At 43.2% G+C, this 16615-nt stretch overlaps 1 protein-coding gene across 1 annotated transcript in view; it reads right to left on the reverse strand.

Annotated features, from left to right (window-relative positions):
* Window positions 1-8516: 8516 nt before the first annotated feature.
* Window positions 8517-16615, reverse strand: part of LOC111967630 (tenomodulin-like) — a 129626-nt gene continuing 121527 nt past the window's right edge. Inside the window, exons 5-7 of the mRNA XM_023992811.2 lie at window positions 15632-15794; window positions 15044-15150; window positions 8517-9888 (exon numbers count right to left, since the gene is read on the reverse strand). Coding sequence (XP_023848579.1) covers window positions 9679-9888; window positions 15044-15150; window positions 15632-15794 — 480 coding nt within the window. The 3' untranslated portion in view covers window positions 8517-9678. The remainder of the gene's footprint in view (window positions 9889-15043; window positions 15151-15631; window positions 15795-16615) is intronic.

Below are 16615 nucleotides of genomic sequence, written 5' to 3' on the forward strand. Positions count from 1 at the left end.
AACAACCTCTCACTCATAGTCAACATAACAAAGGAGATGATTGTGGACTTCAGGAAACAGCAAAGGGAGCACACACCTTTCCACATCGACGGGACAGCTTTGGAGGAGGTGGAAAGTTTTAAGTTCCTCGGCGTACACATCACGGACAAACTGAAATGGTCCACCCAAACAGACAGTGTGGTGAGGAAGGCGCAACAGCGCCTCTTCAACCTCAGGAGGCTGAAGAAATTTGGCTTGTTACCTAAAGCCCTCAAAGACTTTTACAGATGCACAATTGAGAGCATCCTGTCAGGCTGTATCACCGCCTGGTACGGAAACTGCACTGCCCACAACCGCAGGGCTCTCCAGAGGTTGGTGCGGTCTACACAACGCATCACAGGGGGCAGGCCACCTGCCCTCCAGGACACCTACAACACCCGGTGTCACAAGAAGGCCAAAAAGATCATCATGGACAACATCCACCGAAGCCACTGCCTGTTCAGCCGGCTACCATCCAGAAGGCGAGGTCAGTACAGGTGCATCAAAGCTGGGATCGACAGACATCGATAGCTTCTATCTCAGCTTCTAGCTGGGATCGACAGACATGAAAAATAGCTTCTATCTCAAGGCCATCAGACTGTTAAACAGCCATCACTAACACAGAGAGGCTGCTGCCTACATACAGACTTAAATTATTGTCCACTCTAACAAATTGGATCACTAGTCACTTTATTAATGCTACTTTAATAATGATGTTTACATATCTTGCATTACTCATCCCATATACTGTATTTTATATCATCTATTGCATCTTGCCTATGCCGCTCGGTCATTGCCCATCCATATATTTGTATGTACATATTCTTATTCCATCCCTTTACTTTGATTTATGTGTATTAGGTAGCTGTTGTGGAATTGCTGGATTACTTATTTATATTGCTGCAGGGTCGGAACTAGAAGCACAAGCATTTTGCTACACTTGCAGTAACATCTGCTAACCATGTGTATGTGACCAATAACATTTGATTTGATTTGCTCAGCTCAGGAGACAGACAGACAGAGACAGACAGACAGACAGACAGACAGACAGACAGACAGACAGACAGACAGACAGACAGACAGACGAAAATGTATGTTCTAGAAAATAGCAGAAGCAGCTGTGCTGCTGGTTTCTAAAGTGATTTTATTGTACGCATAATAGTATTGAAGTAGCTCGAAGCTTTGAAGTTAGAGAGACATAGTGCTGTGCTGTGTTGTAGGGGGACAATCTGTAACATGGCATTTGAAGAAGAGGAGAAGAAAAGGCCTTTTTATGAAACTGGAATGAAGCCTTTAGCAGGCTGAAGGGACTGATTGGACTGTACCTCGGAGTCCTCCTCCAGTACACATCATTGAACCTGGTTGGTTAGCTACCTGCAAATTTATGCAGGGTAGTAACGTCATGAGTTGGGATTATGGTTCATTGTTTAGCTAGCTAGCTAGCTACATGTCTTAACAAAATACTCCACTATGCAAGTATCCATTTCAATAGAATGTCACTGTGACATCTGTTGATAGACGTGGCTATCTANAATAGAATGTCACTGTGACATCTGTTGATAGACGTGGCTATCTACTCCGATTTCAGAGCACTCTTATCTGAGTGTGCTAGAGCACAGAATAACTGCTGTTGGCAAATACATACATTAGTATGTGTGTGATGCGGCGAGTCCAGTTGTGCTGGGGGACAGCGGTGGCCGTGGCCTACTGCAGCTGGGTTTGGCTGCTGCACACACTTGCACGACACCCACACCCTCTCCCCAGAAAGCTGTGGACCACACACTCCTGCAAAGCCATAGGTGACTTGTTTCAGGAAACTAGGCATATGTCGCGGGTCACTATTTCAGAGGAGAAACATTTTTCATGAACATGCGTTTTTTGGCAGAAATGCCTTCTGGAACATGTGAACTTTCACGTGCTTTAACAACAGATTTGTATGCCATCTGTAAATAAGAATAAAATTGTTAAATTATGAGCCGAGTTGGTTTAGCCACAGAAAAAGTCTGCAACCATCCCACTACCCATGATTGGCTGAGATAATGAGTGGGCTGAACATGCTAAGAGATAAGTTCAGATTGGTCTGCCATATAGCCCGCTTCTGTCTATTTGAGCTGGTCAGTATGTGTAGGTAATCCTGTCTAACAAGGATAAAAAAAATATTTTATTTTGTAGTAGACCTGCATAAGTGTTATTCTCCACTTTCTGGAGGACCAAGTTTTGAAATCAGTGGAATTAGAGTATGATACCTAAGGAGATGAAGAAAACACCTGACTCCGGATTACATCTTCAAACTAAGGGCAACCATGGCATCCGTGACAGGGAGAAGCGTACAACCATGATGTATACGGGTAAGATAGTCTAGCTTGCTACATTTTCAGATATTCCACATTTCTAATTTTGACAAAGTAATTTTCATTTCAAGTTAAAGTGTACTGTTAGCTAGCTAGCTAATGTTAGCTGGTTGGCTCACTAGCTAAGGTTACAAGTCTGATCTTATTATTCGTATCTCAGAGTAATTTGCTTTGCTAGTTATAGCCTAATGTTAGCTAGCTACATGTCTTAACAAAATACTCCACTATGCAAGTATCCATTTCAATAGAATGTCACTGTGACATCTGTTGATAGACGTGGCTATCTACTCCGATTTCAGAGCACTCTTATCTGAGTGTGCTAGAGCACAGAATAACTGACAAATTGTTGCCAGTAGCATAGTTGCAGTCACCAACACTCTGAATAACATAAAACAGCATAACTAGCTCTGCTAGGGTGAGTAAAATGTTCAGAGTGAGCTGTTCTCTCATTTGTGTCTGGAAGTAGCTAGCAAGCTAGCAAACATCAGCCAGTTAGCTTGGGTGCTTGACTGCTGTTGTTTGGACAGAACGCTCGGATCAACTCTTAAAACTTCTTAGGGCTAGGCACCTTTTTTCTCAATTTCTGCCTGACTGACGTTCCCAAAGTAAACACTGAAGTTTGTAGAAATGTTGAAATAATGTAGGAGAATATAACACAATAGATATGGTAGGAGAAAATCCAAATGCAAAACCAACTGGAATTAAAAAAAAATTGAGAGCCCATGCTCTTATAATGGAAAGTATAGGGGCATACTGGATTCTAGCTCCCAGGATGCAATTCCCATGGCTTCCACAGGGTGTCAGCAGTCTATGCTCAAGGTTTCAGGCTTGTAATTTCCAAAACGAACAAGAAATAACAGTTTTAGTAGAGGTACACAGTCTTGGAAATTTGAGTATGTGCGCGCGATGAAGATAGAACGCACCTGCTAAAATCGGTTTCCTATTGAACATACTTCTTTCCGTAAGAAATACTATAGTTTGATTACATTTTAGGGTATCTGAGGAGTAAATAGAAATGTATTTTGACTTGTTGAAACAAAGTTTAGGAGTAGATTTTTGGATTCCTTTCTCTGCATTTTGAACGAGTGGATTACTCAAATCGATGGCGCCAACTAAACTGACTTTTGGGATAAAAAKAAGGATTTTATCTAACAAAAYGATACTACATGTTATAGCTGGGACCCTTTGGATGACAAATCWGAGGAACATTTTCAAAAAGTAAGTGAATAATTAATCGCTATTTGTGAATTTAGGAAACCTATGCTGGTGAAAAAATATTTTGAGTGGGGCGCCGTCCTCAAACAATCGCATGGCATGCTTTCGCTGTAATTGCTAATGTAAATCGGACAGTACAGTTAGATTAACAAGAATTTAAGCTTTCAACCGAYATAAGACACTTGTATGTACCTAAATGTTTAATATCCATAATTTTTATGATTGTTTATTTTAAATGCAYGCCATGCAGTTTCACCGGAAGTTGTCCCGCTAGTGGGACGCCTAGTAGAGATGGGTGGGGCTAAAGCTTTWGAGAGTGTGGTGAATGATACTGGATGTTTGTTGATCAATGAAGAGCTAKCCAGTAGGTACCAAAAATATTCAAAGGCCATTTTCTCAAAAGTTCATCAACTTTCAARGCAGAATGACTTTCCCATTGTTCCTGAAATGCAGTGTATGATATACCATTTTGTAGCTCTGTGTCTGTACTTTTATCCAATGTAAATAACACAATTTCAAATGTTGCTTTATAAGACCGAATCAAGGGTTAACGCACAAAAATGACACAGAAGGCAAGCTACAATACTACTTCCTCTCACTAACAATGACAACATAAGTCATTGCCGATTGACCATTGTCCATATCGATGTGATACTTCAAAACCGTCCCCTTTTACATGTCTCATGCTATCTCATATCACAGCAACAGCATCACAGAGTGAACTGCTACCTACCTTTTCACTGTACCTGAATAGACCTGTGGTGGTGTCTAGAATTCAAAGCCAGCAAGATGCTAGTGGGATTATAAAGCTAATGAAAGGCGAGCTACTGTGTGTGTGTGTTTTGGCAGTGAGTCAGAGAGGCCCAGAGAGAGAGCCAGCCAGCCCAGCCGGGTCCTGGGAGGGGAGAAGGCTATTTCCTGCRTCGCCTGCAGCCAGTGACAGTGTGAGACGAGCTAGCTAGCGCTAGTGAGTGTTCACTGCCGTTCCGCATGCCTCTCTCAAGCGGAGTGGGGAGCTGTTGAAGGATRACAACTGACATGGAAGAGCCTCCAGCCTGTGTTGGGAACCATGGCGGAGAGATTATTCAAACACCAGACCGTCAGTGCATCATGGACCATGCGCACTGACCTCACAATACAKCCCCAGCATAGTAGCGTTTGTCTGTTGTCTCATGGCCTAGTAGTACTACTGCSATGCACYGTGCTCTGCCTAGCAACCTGCRTTGACTGTAATATTGATAGCCATCTGAGGGACCACTGGGCTCTGWWTATATGAAAKGATTTAGAGCACAGTGGCCATAGACGTTCATATGTCCTGTTGTTTGAATTTTACTGATGCTTTAAAGTTYGAGTTAGAAAGGGCAAAGAAAGGCRTTTATGTACTCAAGATGACAAGTGAAAGCATAGGGCCCCTATAGGTAGTCATAACATAAAAGCAACACTGSTAATGTCTTAAAATGGCCATTCTCTCATGACACCACAAGATGGCACTAGCAACACATCTGTAACACTATCCACCTGACAAGCCAAATACGGCTCTCACCCTCTCTCATAATGTCCGCATAGCCTTTTCGTTTACAATCAATTTCCCCAAGAACTACCCAGCACAACTAAATTAATGGACAAGTAATGCTTGAAACCAAAATAAACAGCTTTGAGGTAGCAAAAGGACTGAATTTAGCTCTGAGATAACAAAAGGAGAGAATTCACAAGTGTGGGCTAGAGGGCTACAGTACCTGTTACTTATCTTTGGGCCAGTCAGGCGAAGCAATTCCATCTCAAAACTGTTAACCTAGTGGACTGAATTTATTGGTTGCATGGATCCTAGAGCACTGTTTCTCTTTTGWATGCCTGCTCTGCTCACAATGCTAAACAAGCTTACAAGGTATTTTTTCCAAGATGCTGAATAATTTGCACGAGGACCACGGGCATGAGGGTTTGCCTTTGAAATGACCGATTCTGATGTTTACTACAGTATGAGCGAAGTCATAGATACAGATTTTAATGTGTAGCTTGYAGTCATTTGGAGTGGGTATCTGTTGAGCAATGATACACCTACTCACAAATTGGAAAATTCACATTTCACATGAATTTCAACAGCCGAACAACGTTTGCCCACGGTCTCTCTTCTCAAAATGTTTATTTCTTCCATCATCACTCACGAATCAGGTATTAATACGAATGTATTTCTCTCATAGCAAGATGGAAAACAACTGAGGTTTTATTCTTGGCCAATTTGACAGTTATGGACCAAATTGACATTGATACACTCATTATTAGTTGGGGAAATTGTACCAAATCATTGTCTAATAGAACAACCTTCACCTGTCTTGTTTACCTTCAGAAATACGAATTTATGAGGGGAGAACAACAGTAAGATTAATTGTGAGGTGAATAATACATATTGACTTTCATGGTCTTCTTTACTCATTGGCCAAGACTCCCAAGTAGGCGTGGAACGTTCTTGGTAACACTATCGCTGTACTATTTATATCACCTTCCACCGTCTGGGTGAGGCGGCCAATTCAAAATGTCTCTCAAGGCTCCCATGGGCAATATACAAGGCTCACAACCGCACAATAACCAAGCTCTGAATCTCCTGGGAAATTTGTTGGATTGACAATGCATGATAAACGCTGGTTATCAAACATACAATAATAATACTAGTGCCTCTTGAGTGCCGCAGCAATCTAAGGCACTGCATCATAGTGCTTGAGACCCGGGTTCGAATCCGGGCTGTGTCGCAGCCGGCCGTCACCRGAAGACCCATGAGGCGGCGCACAATTGGCCCATCGTYGTCCGGGTTAGAGGAGGGTTTGGCTGGCCGCGATGTCCTTGTCCCATCGTGCTCTAGYGACTCCTTRTGGCGGGCCGGGCGCATGCACGCTGACCAGTTGTAYGTTGTTTCCTCCGACACATTGGTGCGGCTGGCTTTCCGGCTTAAGCGAGCAGCGTGTCAAGAAGCTGTGCGGCTTGGCAGGGTCATGTTTCAGAGGACGCATGGCTCTTGACCTCCATCTCTAATGAGTCCGTACGGGAGTTGCAGTGATGGGACAAGACTAACTACCAATTGGATATCACGAAAAAKGGGAAAAAATAAAATGCTAGTGCTCAGATAACCTAACCATTTTATAYACAGTCAGTCCATCAGGCCATCCTCTCTCTATTTGACTCGCTCTGACTCTCTCTCAGTCTCCCTCCACAGCTCTTCCTCTCTCTCTCCCCCTCTCCTTTCCCTTCTCTCTTAGTCATTTGGCGTGTCTGCTGCTAGAATATAGTGATTGTGTCAGCTTCAGTAAACACAGCAGCATTTGACGTGATAAGGGAAAAATATAGGGAGRAACAAAATATATATCAACACAGATTTCATGCACTTTTCAGAACCGCCTTGGGGCACGGYGGAGCTGCCTGTCAGCACATTTGAAGTATGTTTGCAATTATCTGATTTGTTAACTGATTTGAAAATACAATGTGTTTGCAGCTTGAACTCCAAGTTCTTCGCTTCCACCTGTTAAAACATTAGCATAATTAAGGTGAGTGTTGCACTTGTTCATATTTTCACTAGTTTTTTATATTTAACCTGTAAAGAATAAGGTTTAAGTGATCAGTGGTTAGATTGTTTAAAAATKATTTTATAACATCTGTCGTTCAACATAGATGAGATCGAGATGAAATCCACTCCACATACCTGGCTAGGGTCATGTTCAGMAGGGCACTCTGCAGTGAAACCAAAATGACTGTTTCTTATTGGAGAAGTCCAGGTAGTCCCTCCCTGTTTGAGTCAGTTTTCTTCCCTTTGGTGCCTAACGAACACAGCCCAGGTGAATTCTACTTTKTAACTATGAGCAGGTGTGGGAAGAGGAGACAAGTTTATGGCTGATCTTTGCATGGCTAAGGGATGATTGTACCTATAATTAGTTTGAGGTTGATTATTTTTTAAACTTTCTTCTCAACATTGTAAATGTAGAGGTATAATCAAGAGAACCTATGTTTAAAGGAACATTCCTGGAAGGGAGGGTACAGAGAAAGGCATTGGATGTACTTCAGAAAAACATGACAAAGTGAAACCGGTTCTATCGTTTCTCATCTGTCTTTTTAAGTTTGCATGTTTACCTTTTTTATTGTTTTGATAAAAGAGCATCTACTTAGGGTTATTTTTTGAGCAAGGATATCAGTAACACCTCTTATGAACTACCTCTATAATACATTAGAACATCGGTGCTAATAACAGTGCTCATAAACATCTATAACTACTTCCATGGAGCATTATGTACAGGGTGTATAATGCTTTATGAAGCAAAGTGGAATATGACATAATCAATCAATCAATTTTGGAGTCAGGACATACAGTAAGTGATAGATTGACCCTCAAAAGGTTAAGATATGATTGAACTGCAGCACTGGACCAGTTGAATGTGTAGTATTTGACCTTTATCAACCAATGTTGGAATTTCAGCAAGTCGAAACTTTMCTTTGGCATCCACATTAGGAAGTTCCTCAATTGTCAGGTGAAACTCCAATAGTCACCAGATAAAACGTTCTAATATGGATGCCGTATCACCATACTCACTGTGAATGTAAAATCAGTTCTTTATCTTGATATGAGTGGGTATTAGATGTAATTTAGTTTCAAGATACATTTTAATTGTATGTACTTGTTGATCACTTAAGCAGGTCAAGCCATGAAATCTCTTTTATTCTTGTAGGCCTAACCATGCTGGTAGAATCACTGTTCAGAGCATACTTATCGTGAGCTTGAGCAAATGGGAAAATTAGCAAAGATTATATTACTGTATGGTAATTGAACTGTGCTACTATTACAGTCATTTACAGCCATTGCAGTTAAAACAATGCTGCATAAAATAACAAAAATGTGTTTACATCAAATAAATATGGTCAAGTTAAAATAGAATAATGCAGCATATACATGCATATAGTTATTGCTTTATTATAATTAGTAGTAGACTCATTCTGATAGTAAAAACAAAGTTTTTGTATACCTCATCCATACAATACACACTATTTCAAGGTAACATGCTAACGGTGGTAACAATAGTCAAAATAGGTAATTCACAAAAAAAGGACTTATGTTATTTTTGTTCAACCGAWAACGTTGAGAAAGGGTTGACAGAGCGAGCAGGCTACAGCCTACACAGGCTACAGTTCTATATACATTGTTGGTTATCATATTTCAAAGCAGACCTGGGTTCAAATATKATCMTTTTTKTTGTTGTYAAATACTTAAGCTGTGTTTGACTGAGATTATATGGCGCACCACTGGGATAGTCCGGGAAAGTGCAAACCATTCCCTATCTGTCGCTCCAGGAAGGCTCAATCAAGCGTGCAAAGTATTTGATAGAAATCGAATACTATTTAAACCCAGGTCTGCTCCACAAGCAAGAGAATGTCGGTTACGTGCCACCTATAATAAACATAAAGAAGAAAATTAAATGAGAAAGAAATGCATCAATGAGAGAAACAGCCAAACGTAGCACTTTGATTGAAAACATGTTGAAAGCAAAATTGCACTTCAGTGCACAGACACAACAAGGCCACACAACCAGAATTTGATGGCTAGGTAAACATTCACAATGTAACAGCTCGGGAGATCTAATGCCTTTTAGAGATATCGCCCAGACACTCCCAAAACTCAATTTAGACTGACAGTCAATTTGCTTATTTTTGAGACAGGATGGATTACAATTGTGTACTATAAATGTTTTGCTATCACAAAAGCTTTGGAATACTGATTGGGGAGTAGCGAGGGTTGCATTCGTTTTACCTCACCAAGCGCACCAGTTGGGCTGAGTGTGCACTGATGGAATGGTCTCAAATGTGCGAACTCCACCCACCTGGTGCCTTGGGTGGGCCTAGGCTGGGTTTACACACCACCAAGCGTACGCCTTAGCAAAACGTAACTGATGCTTGTGTCGAGTTATTACAAATTCTGKCAAGCACCAAAGTCTGTGTTGTACATGGTGAAGTCACAAAGTGGTTGCTGGGACTCTACGCCTAGTGTAGTGTAAATCCAGCCTCAAAATGAATGCGCCTATCATGTGAGCTGAAACATAGTGAATCCAGTTTGACCATCCAATCATACCCTCCCGAGCATACGGGCGATCCACCAGTTGCAGGGCATAATGATCTGACAGATGACACGTCCTCCTTGGTAGTAGTACGGGTAGGGGTTAAAACCCCCCAGTGGCTCATAGTASCGTTGGCAATAGCGGTAACCACGACGACAGTGCTGGCAGCAGTAGCCTCGGTCATCTAGACGGTTATCCAGCTCGACTCCGATGTCTCTCTGTGAAGGACAAGTGGCAAGTCRATGAAAGGAAGGAAAGAAATGAAGTGCTTCAAAGGGCAGGTGATGCAAAGAAGGGAGAGCCAGAGAGAGAGAAAGACACACAGCGATCTTGAGAACATTTAATTGGAAGTGTAGGTGGAGTGTGGAATGCCTACACCGCACTGACACGGTGTATTCTTCTGCGGTAGCTACTTATTCGAAAATGAAGTGCTAAATGGTTCTCTTTCTTTTGGCTTTGGAATTTTCTGTTCAGTAAGGTCTGCACGTATACTTTMAATTCAATATTTATCAAGCAAAATCAATCTCCTTTTCTTTTCCCTGTGAAGGACACAAAAGTAGGGTCACACACATGATGAATAGCAGCACTCCCAGAGCAGGGACAGTCAGGACAGAGGATTTGATTGGGTGACTTGTTGTTCCCGCTTCTGTCGTTGGTCAGAAAAAATGCTATGAAGCAACTAAACAGAAGAGAAAGATCAAAATGGATGTCCAAGTAAATGAACGGTCAAAATGGTCCCACGCTCGACCGTGACACACGGGTCAAGATAGCAGTGGAAAGCGGGGCCGCCTCGATCCGGGAGCATAAAACATGACACAATACCCTTGACCTTTCTGTTATGTCAGTGGTAGCATTACTCTGAGCTTTACCAAGCTCCATCACACATCCCAGAGTCCTCGGCCCCTTTGTCCCAGGGCTATATTCAGTCAAARTGACTGACACTGCCGGTTACCGGGAAATGTACAGTATTTTTTTCATCTCTGACCTCCCACTCCCCCTGCTGTGACCCATGCGAGCTGAGCCAAAATGGCCGCCACTCCTCCATTAGAGCCTACAAATGAGAGGCTCTTCATCTTGGGCGYCCTCCCCCTGACCTTGACTYTAAGTGGATGGCACATTCCTAAAGCAATTAGGCATGTAATGATCGACTAACAAGGATCCTTTTATTTGCTCGCGCCAAATGGGTGTGAATTAATATAAGGGCCAAATGAAACCCAAACGAAAGGTAAATTGGGTAGAATTAATGGCCCTTGGCTTTTTCCATTGTGCCAGTCCCCCGGGCCCGTGCCCTCTCCAGACGGAGTTAGGGCTGAGTGCCATGCCTTTGATCGAGGGCAATTCTGAATTGGACTCAGAGAAGTGCCACTTAAAGCCCTCTCAGAGCTGCACAGATACATGCATTTGACAAYGTTTTCAATCTCCTGTAGTGAGTGAATTTGACTAAAACTTCRGAGACAATCCATTACTGTCTGGTTAAATAGCTTTGATGAAAGAGACCAATCGTCCCCCCTTCGGACTTTACCTGATGCTTTCCTTATGAGTCAGCCTTTCTTAACAGAAGACAAACTAAATTGAACAGAAAYCCATTGAGAGGGGGAACAATGCAATGTCATTGTTTCACCCCAGTCTTGAAAAAGCCTGGGACCCATAGGAACATAGCTCTGACTCTAATTTCTCCTCTACTGTAAACTATGGGCAGTGTGAACTSGAAGTTGTCTGGCTACTTTCCTAGAAAAGCAGTATTAGTCACAGGAAATAGTTTATAGGGCACTAAATGGTCCAGGGTCTCACAGATATTGTTGACTCTAGTGTTTGTGGCTGGTGTTAAGCTACATTCAGGCTCCCATAACTTTTGGAGCCAGCATAATAAATACACAACACAAACAGTGCAGTAAGTAGGATTCAAATCACGAATCAGCCATCACAATTGCTGTCACAGATGATAAATGGACTAACATTGCATACTCCTAACATGGGGGACTAACAGCTCAGAAAGAAAAAAAGGATGATATGCAAAAGGTGTGTTTGATTTACGACTCTGACAAAGTCTGGTGGGCAATTACTGATTGATGATTTTAGTCAAGTTTAGAGTCATCAGCTGCGAGGCAACAATCTATTATGGAAACAACATAGACAATAATCTTGTCAGCCGCCTCACAGCTAAAACTGTGACGGTATGAAATCCAAATCCAGAGCTTCAGTTAGGGACAATTAAGGGAAATATATTTATTCAAATAAYTGGTGATTACAAAAACAAACAGACAATAGGTTGGCATTGTACTTCTGAGACAAATTAATCAAAGGCATCCTTTTTTAAAGCGTGTATTAATCCTTTTGGCTTTAAATTCCCCTCTTCAACGGTGGCGGATGATCGGAATGGGGCACCCTGGGAAAGCAGCATTAACCATGGGTAAAAGTCATTACCCTCGACTCYGTCGGATTTTTGACTTCATCACACACCGACAGGGCACCTCGCGCATAACATCATATCAGAAGTTTGATCGGTCTGTCAAGTTGAAAACTTTCAATCAGTTATTCAATAATAAGGAGGAAGAGAATCAAGATACGACGACGAATATGAAGCAGGTACTGCTTTGTACTCCCAACGCTAATTGTGTGGTCTCATCATCTACATGAAAAGCCAMATTTTCTCATTATGCAGGCAAGGGTGAAACCTCTAATGGTTAAAGTCAAGGGGAAATGTAATATTAAACATATTAGTCAAATATGCCACTTAGCTTTTATCCAAAGCAACTTGCATACATTTTTAGTAGGTGTACAGTATGTGGGACATGAACCCACGACCTTGGCATCATTCRCACCACCCGCCATGCTCTTACCAACTGAACCACACAGGCCCAGGCAGTAACTGTGTTTACGGTTTGGTGTAGCTTACGCTCAGGGAGCAGAGGAGGTATTTACAGCCTCTGTTTACCCTCGGTTTCCTGTGAACCATCACTGCCCACTCATACATGGGAAGCCTTGTTGTTTCAATGCTAGCTTTGGATGCCATAGAAGGCTGGGCAGAGGTACAGTGTCACACGATGGCCCACCACCAACCTTCCAACCGCCAACCTCCAACTGGCCCAAAACTGGCCCAGAACATGTGAGTGCCGGGTTGACCGACTGAGTCCCGCTGCCCAATCATATTTGAAGGCTTATCCTTCCCCTATCTAGGTCAAGGACAGTGATGCGGCTCCTCCAGCGATGTTGGATGATATTTATTCAGTTGGAGAGATATCCAGGGCCGCTGCCTCAGCGCCATACGGTTGCTCCACGGTGGCAGCCCTAGCTATAGGTTGGCCCCATATATCTACCCACCTCTGTCACTGATACTCAAATGATTATTCAGGTTGAAAAATAAAAAGTCAGTCCGCACCGAAATAACCGGTGTAAATACGAAATCAGGGGCTCCAGTGGCGGTCAGGCAAGGGGCCACGGTGGAGGCCAGATCAGGTGGAGGGCTGCTGGGGTCAGAATCGCTTTCCCCTCCGTTGGTCACAAAGGCCTTTGTTATTTTCCGGGCCCACAAACACTGACTGGCTGTGGCCATAATATGGGAGAGCTTTAGCTATGTACAGTATTACCTTAAAAAGGGGAGCGAGTTTCATCTCCTAGTATGCTTTAATTACAGGACATAGCATTGAAGCTGTGGCCATATAGGATGAGCAGGGAGGAGGAGAGGTGGACAGGAGGAGAGTGCATGGAGGCAGGCAGGTATTTCTGGGCCCAGCCTGATAAATGTTAATATTATGGCTGTGGTGTGCATGCATGCATACTGGCCCACCTCACTGTGGGTGGGTCCAGTATGTATGTTTACCTTTGCGTGTATGTGTGCGTCAAGGGTAATTAATCATAGAGTACTAAGCCGCTCACATGCACAAAAATATGGCATTTTGGCCTCTAGACTCTTTTCTTACTTGACTTGATAATTAAGGCATAATTAATAAATGTAGGCTATCTATTCAGTAATGAGTGTCCTTGGGAGCACTGCGTTGTACGTCGCTAGCTGCCTGCCTTCGCCCGAAAAAAGACAAGAAAGGCTCYAGCTGAGACTGTAGGGAAAAAGTTGCTGCCTTTGAAGGCTAGATATTCCTCTCCATTAATGGAGAGACATTAAGGGAGTCTTAAGCAAGGCAAGTGCATTTAAACAGATATATAGAGCAATTTCTATGCCCTGTGGTACACAAACACAAGTCCGTTTTATGCCATGAAAGTCAGCATCAATTAGCGAGCGATTTCCATGCACAAAGAAACGAAGGAGAACTCGGGCACCACCGTGGCTTGTATCTCCTAGTGTGGTCCTGGTGTGCATCCACTAGGTCAAAAGTAGTGAACTACTGTATACACAGAGTATATCAAACATTAGCAAAACCTTCCTAATATTGAGTTGCACCCCCCCATTTGCCCTCAGTTCGCCGGGGCGTGGACTCTACAAGGTGTCAAAAGCATTCCACAGGGATGCTGGCGCATGTTGACTCCAATGCTCCASAGTTGTGTCAAGTTGGCTGGATGTCCTTTCGGTGGTGGACCATTCTTGACACATATGGGAAACTGTTGAGCATGAAAAACCCAGCAGCGTTGCAGTTCTTGACACAAACTGGTGCGCCTGGCACCTACTACCATAACCCGTTCAAAGGCACTTAAATCTTTTGTTTTGCCCAYTCACCCTCTGAATGGTACACATACACAACCCGTKTCTCARTTGTCTCAAGGCTTAAAAATCCTTATTTAACCTGTCGTCAATAAGGGATCATAGCGAGTGACATCTATAAGGGATCATTGCATTCACCTGGATGGAAAGAGCAGGTGTTCTTAAYTGTTGTAATCTCWGTGTATAAGCCCTATATATACACTGAACAAAAATATAAATCCAACAGGTAAAGTGTTGGTTCCATGTTTCATGAGCTGAAATAAAAGATCCCAGAAATGTTCCATAYRCASAAAAAGCTTATATCTCTCAAATTTTGTGCACATATTTGTTTACATCCCTGTTAGTGAGCATTTCTCCTTTKMCAAGATAATCCATCCACCTGACAGGTGTGGCATATCAAGAAGCTGCTTAAACAGCATGATCATTACACAGGTGCACCTTGTGCTGGGGACAATAAAAGGCCACTCTAAAATGTGCAGTTTTGTCACACAACACAATGCCACAGAGGGAGTTTTGAGGGAGCGTACAATTGGCATGCTGACTGCAGGGATGTCCACCAGAGCTGTTGCCAGATAATTGAAAGCTAATTTCTCTATCTAAGCCACCAACAATGTTTTATTTCTGTCTGTGATAAAGCCCTTTTGTGGGGATAAACTCATTGTGATTGGCTGGGCTTGACTCCCCAGTGAGTCGGCCTGGCTCCCAAGTGCAGTACGTACATAGTCGTTGACAGGAACCTGGTCCAGGATGTCACGGGCGACACGGTGACCTCCGACCTCAGCATCAGGAATGTCCTCATCGTCCTCCACCTCGTGGAACTCAGCATCTGCACCAAAAGGAGGAAGTACACAGAACAGCTGTTGATGTACTTTACTGGATCACAGCAGAAACCATTTTTTCCCTCCTGTTTGAGGCGATCCGAAGGAAAATAGCTTTCTACTGTAAATGAATGTGGCTGTTTTTCTGAGAGGCTTACCATTCTTTAAACTGTTGCAGTGTATAAAGTACAGAGAATTTGGCATGGGATGTCATAATGATGTCATTCTGGTTGAATAGACCATATAACCAGATTACAACCAGGTAAGATGAATTTTTATAATAACGTCAAGCTGCTTGGGAACAATGTCATATTTTGGTTGTTATAYGGTCAGATAACCAGATTACAACCAGGTAGACATCTTTTTCTGGTCGCTAAAAAGAAGCCTAAAGCATATTTTTACAATCAGTATACAACTTACAACCACCATTTTCAAAGTGCTGCAAGAATGAGAGAGGAGAGGGGTGGAGAGACCCCAGTGACCCTGTACCTCTCATGGGTGAGGGATGGATCCAGTGGATGGGTAGCTYCTGGCATATCTCCCAGATCTTGGAGTTGAAGAGGAAAGCTGGGTTAGCGATGGGCTCCTCAGCAGGCACCCACACCTGGGAGTCCTCCACCACCTGCATGTCCATGCCCTCTGTGATGCCCACCTGTCAGGGAGAGGAAACAAACACACACACACACACACAGTGAGTATCAAACACAGTGAGTATCAAACACACACAGAACAGCGAGTAGCACACACACACACTGTTATGCTGATGAATGAGGACCCAAAAGCGACGTAATAGCAACAGAGTCTTTATTCCAGTATCAAACAAACAATATTCTTCTGGATATATCAAAGGCAAATCCAAAACGAAACTGAAATCCTCTCGTCAGTAGAGAGGAACGACTGGAGACGCGACCACAGACTGCAGGTCGCCTTCAGGAAGGCACAGGCCGTAGCTGCATAGACACCCGCTCAACACGCAGCATCTGAAGAAGGCAAAAACACGACAAGGGCGGGAACAAGGACACAGGACAGCAAACATCAAACAAGAATCCGACAAGGACAGAAGCGGAAAACAGAAGGGAGAAAATAGGGACTCTAATCAGAGGGCAAAATAGGGGACAGGTGTGAAAGAGTAAATGAGGTCGTTAGGAGAATGGAGAAACAAGCTGGAGCAGGAACGGAACGATAGAGATGAGCGAGAAGCGGGAGAGGAGAGAGGGAGGAGGAAGAGCAGAGGGATAGAAGAGGGAAAGACTAATAAGACAGCAGAGGGAAGCACAGGGACAGACATGATGATGCAAAAGACAAAACATGACAGTCCCCCACATCACCGAGCGCCTCCTGCGCAACTCGAGGAGGAACCGCTGGGGGCGGCAACGAAGGAAATCATCAAATCAAACGAACGGTCCAGCAGTCCCGAATGGAACCCAACTCCTCTCCTCAGGACCGTAACCTCCCATCCACTAAGTACTGGTG

This window comes from Salvelinus sp. IW2-2015, linkage group LG8, assembly GCF_002910315.2.
Source record: "Salvelinus sp. IW2-2015 linkage group LG8, ASM291031v2, whole genome shotgun sequence".
Lineage (NCBI taxonomy): Eukaryota > Metazoa > Chordata > Actinopteri > Salmoniformes > Salmonidae > Salvelinus > Salvelinus sp. IW2-2015.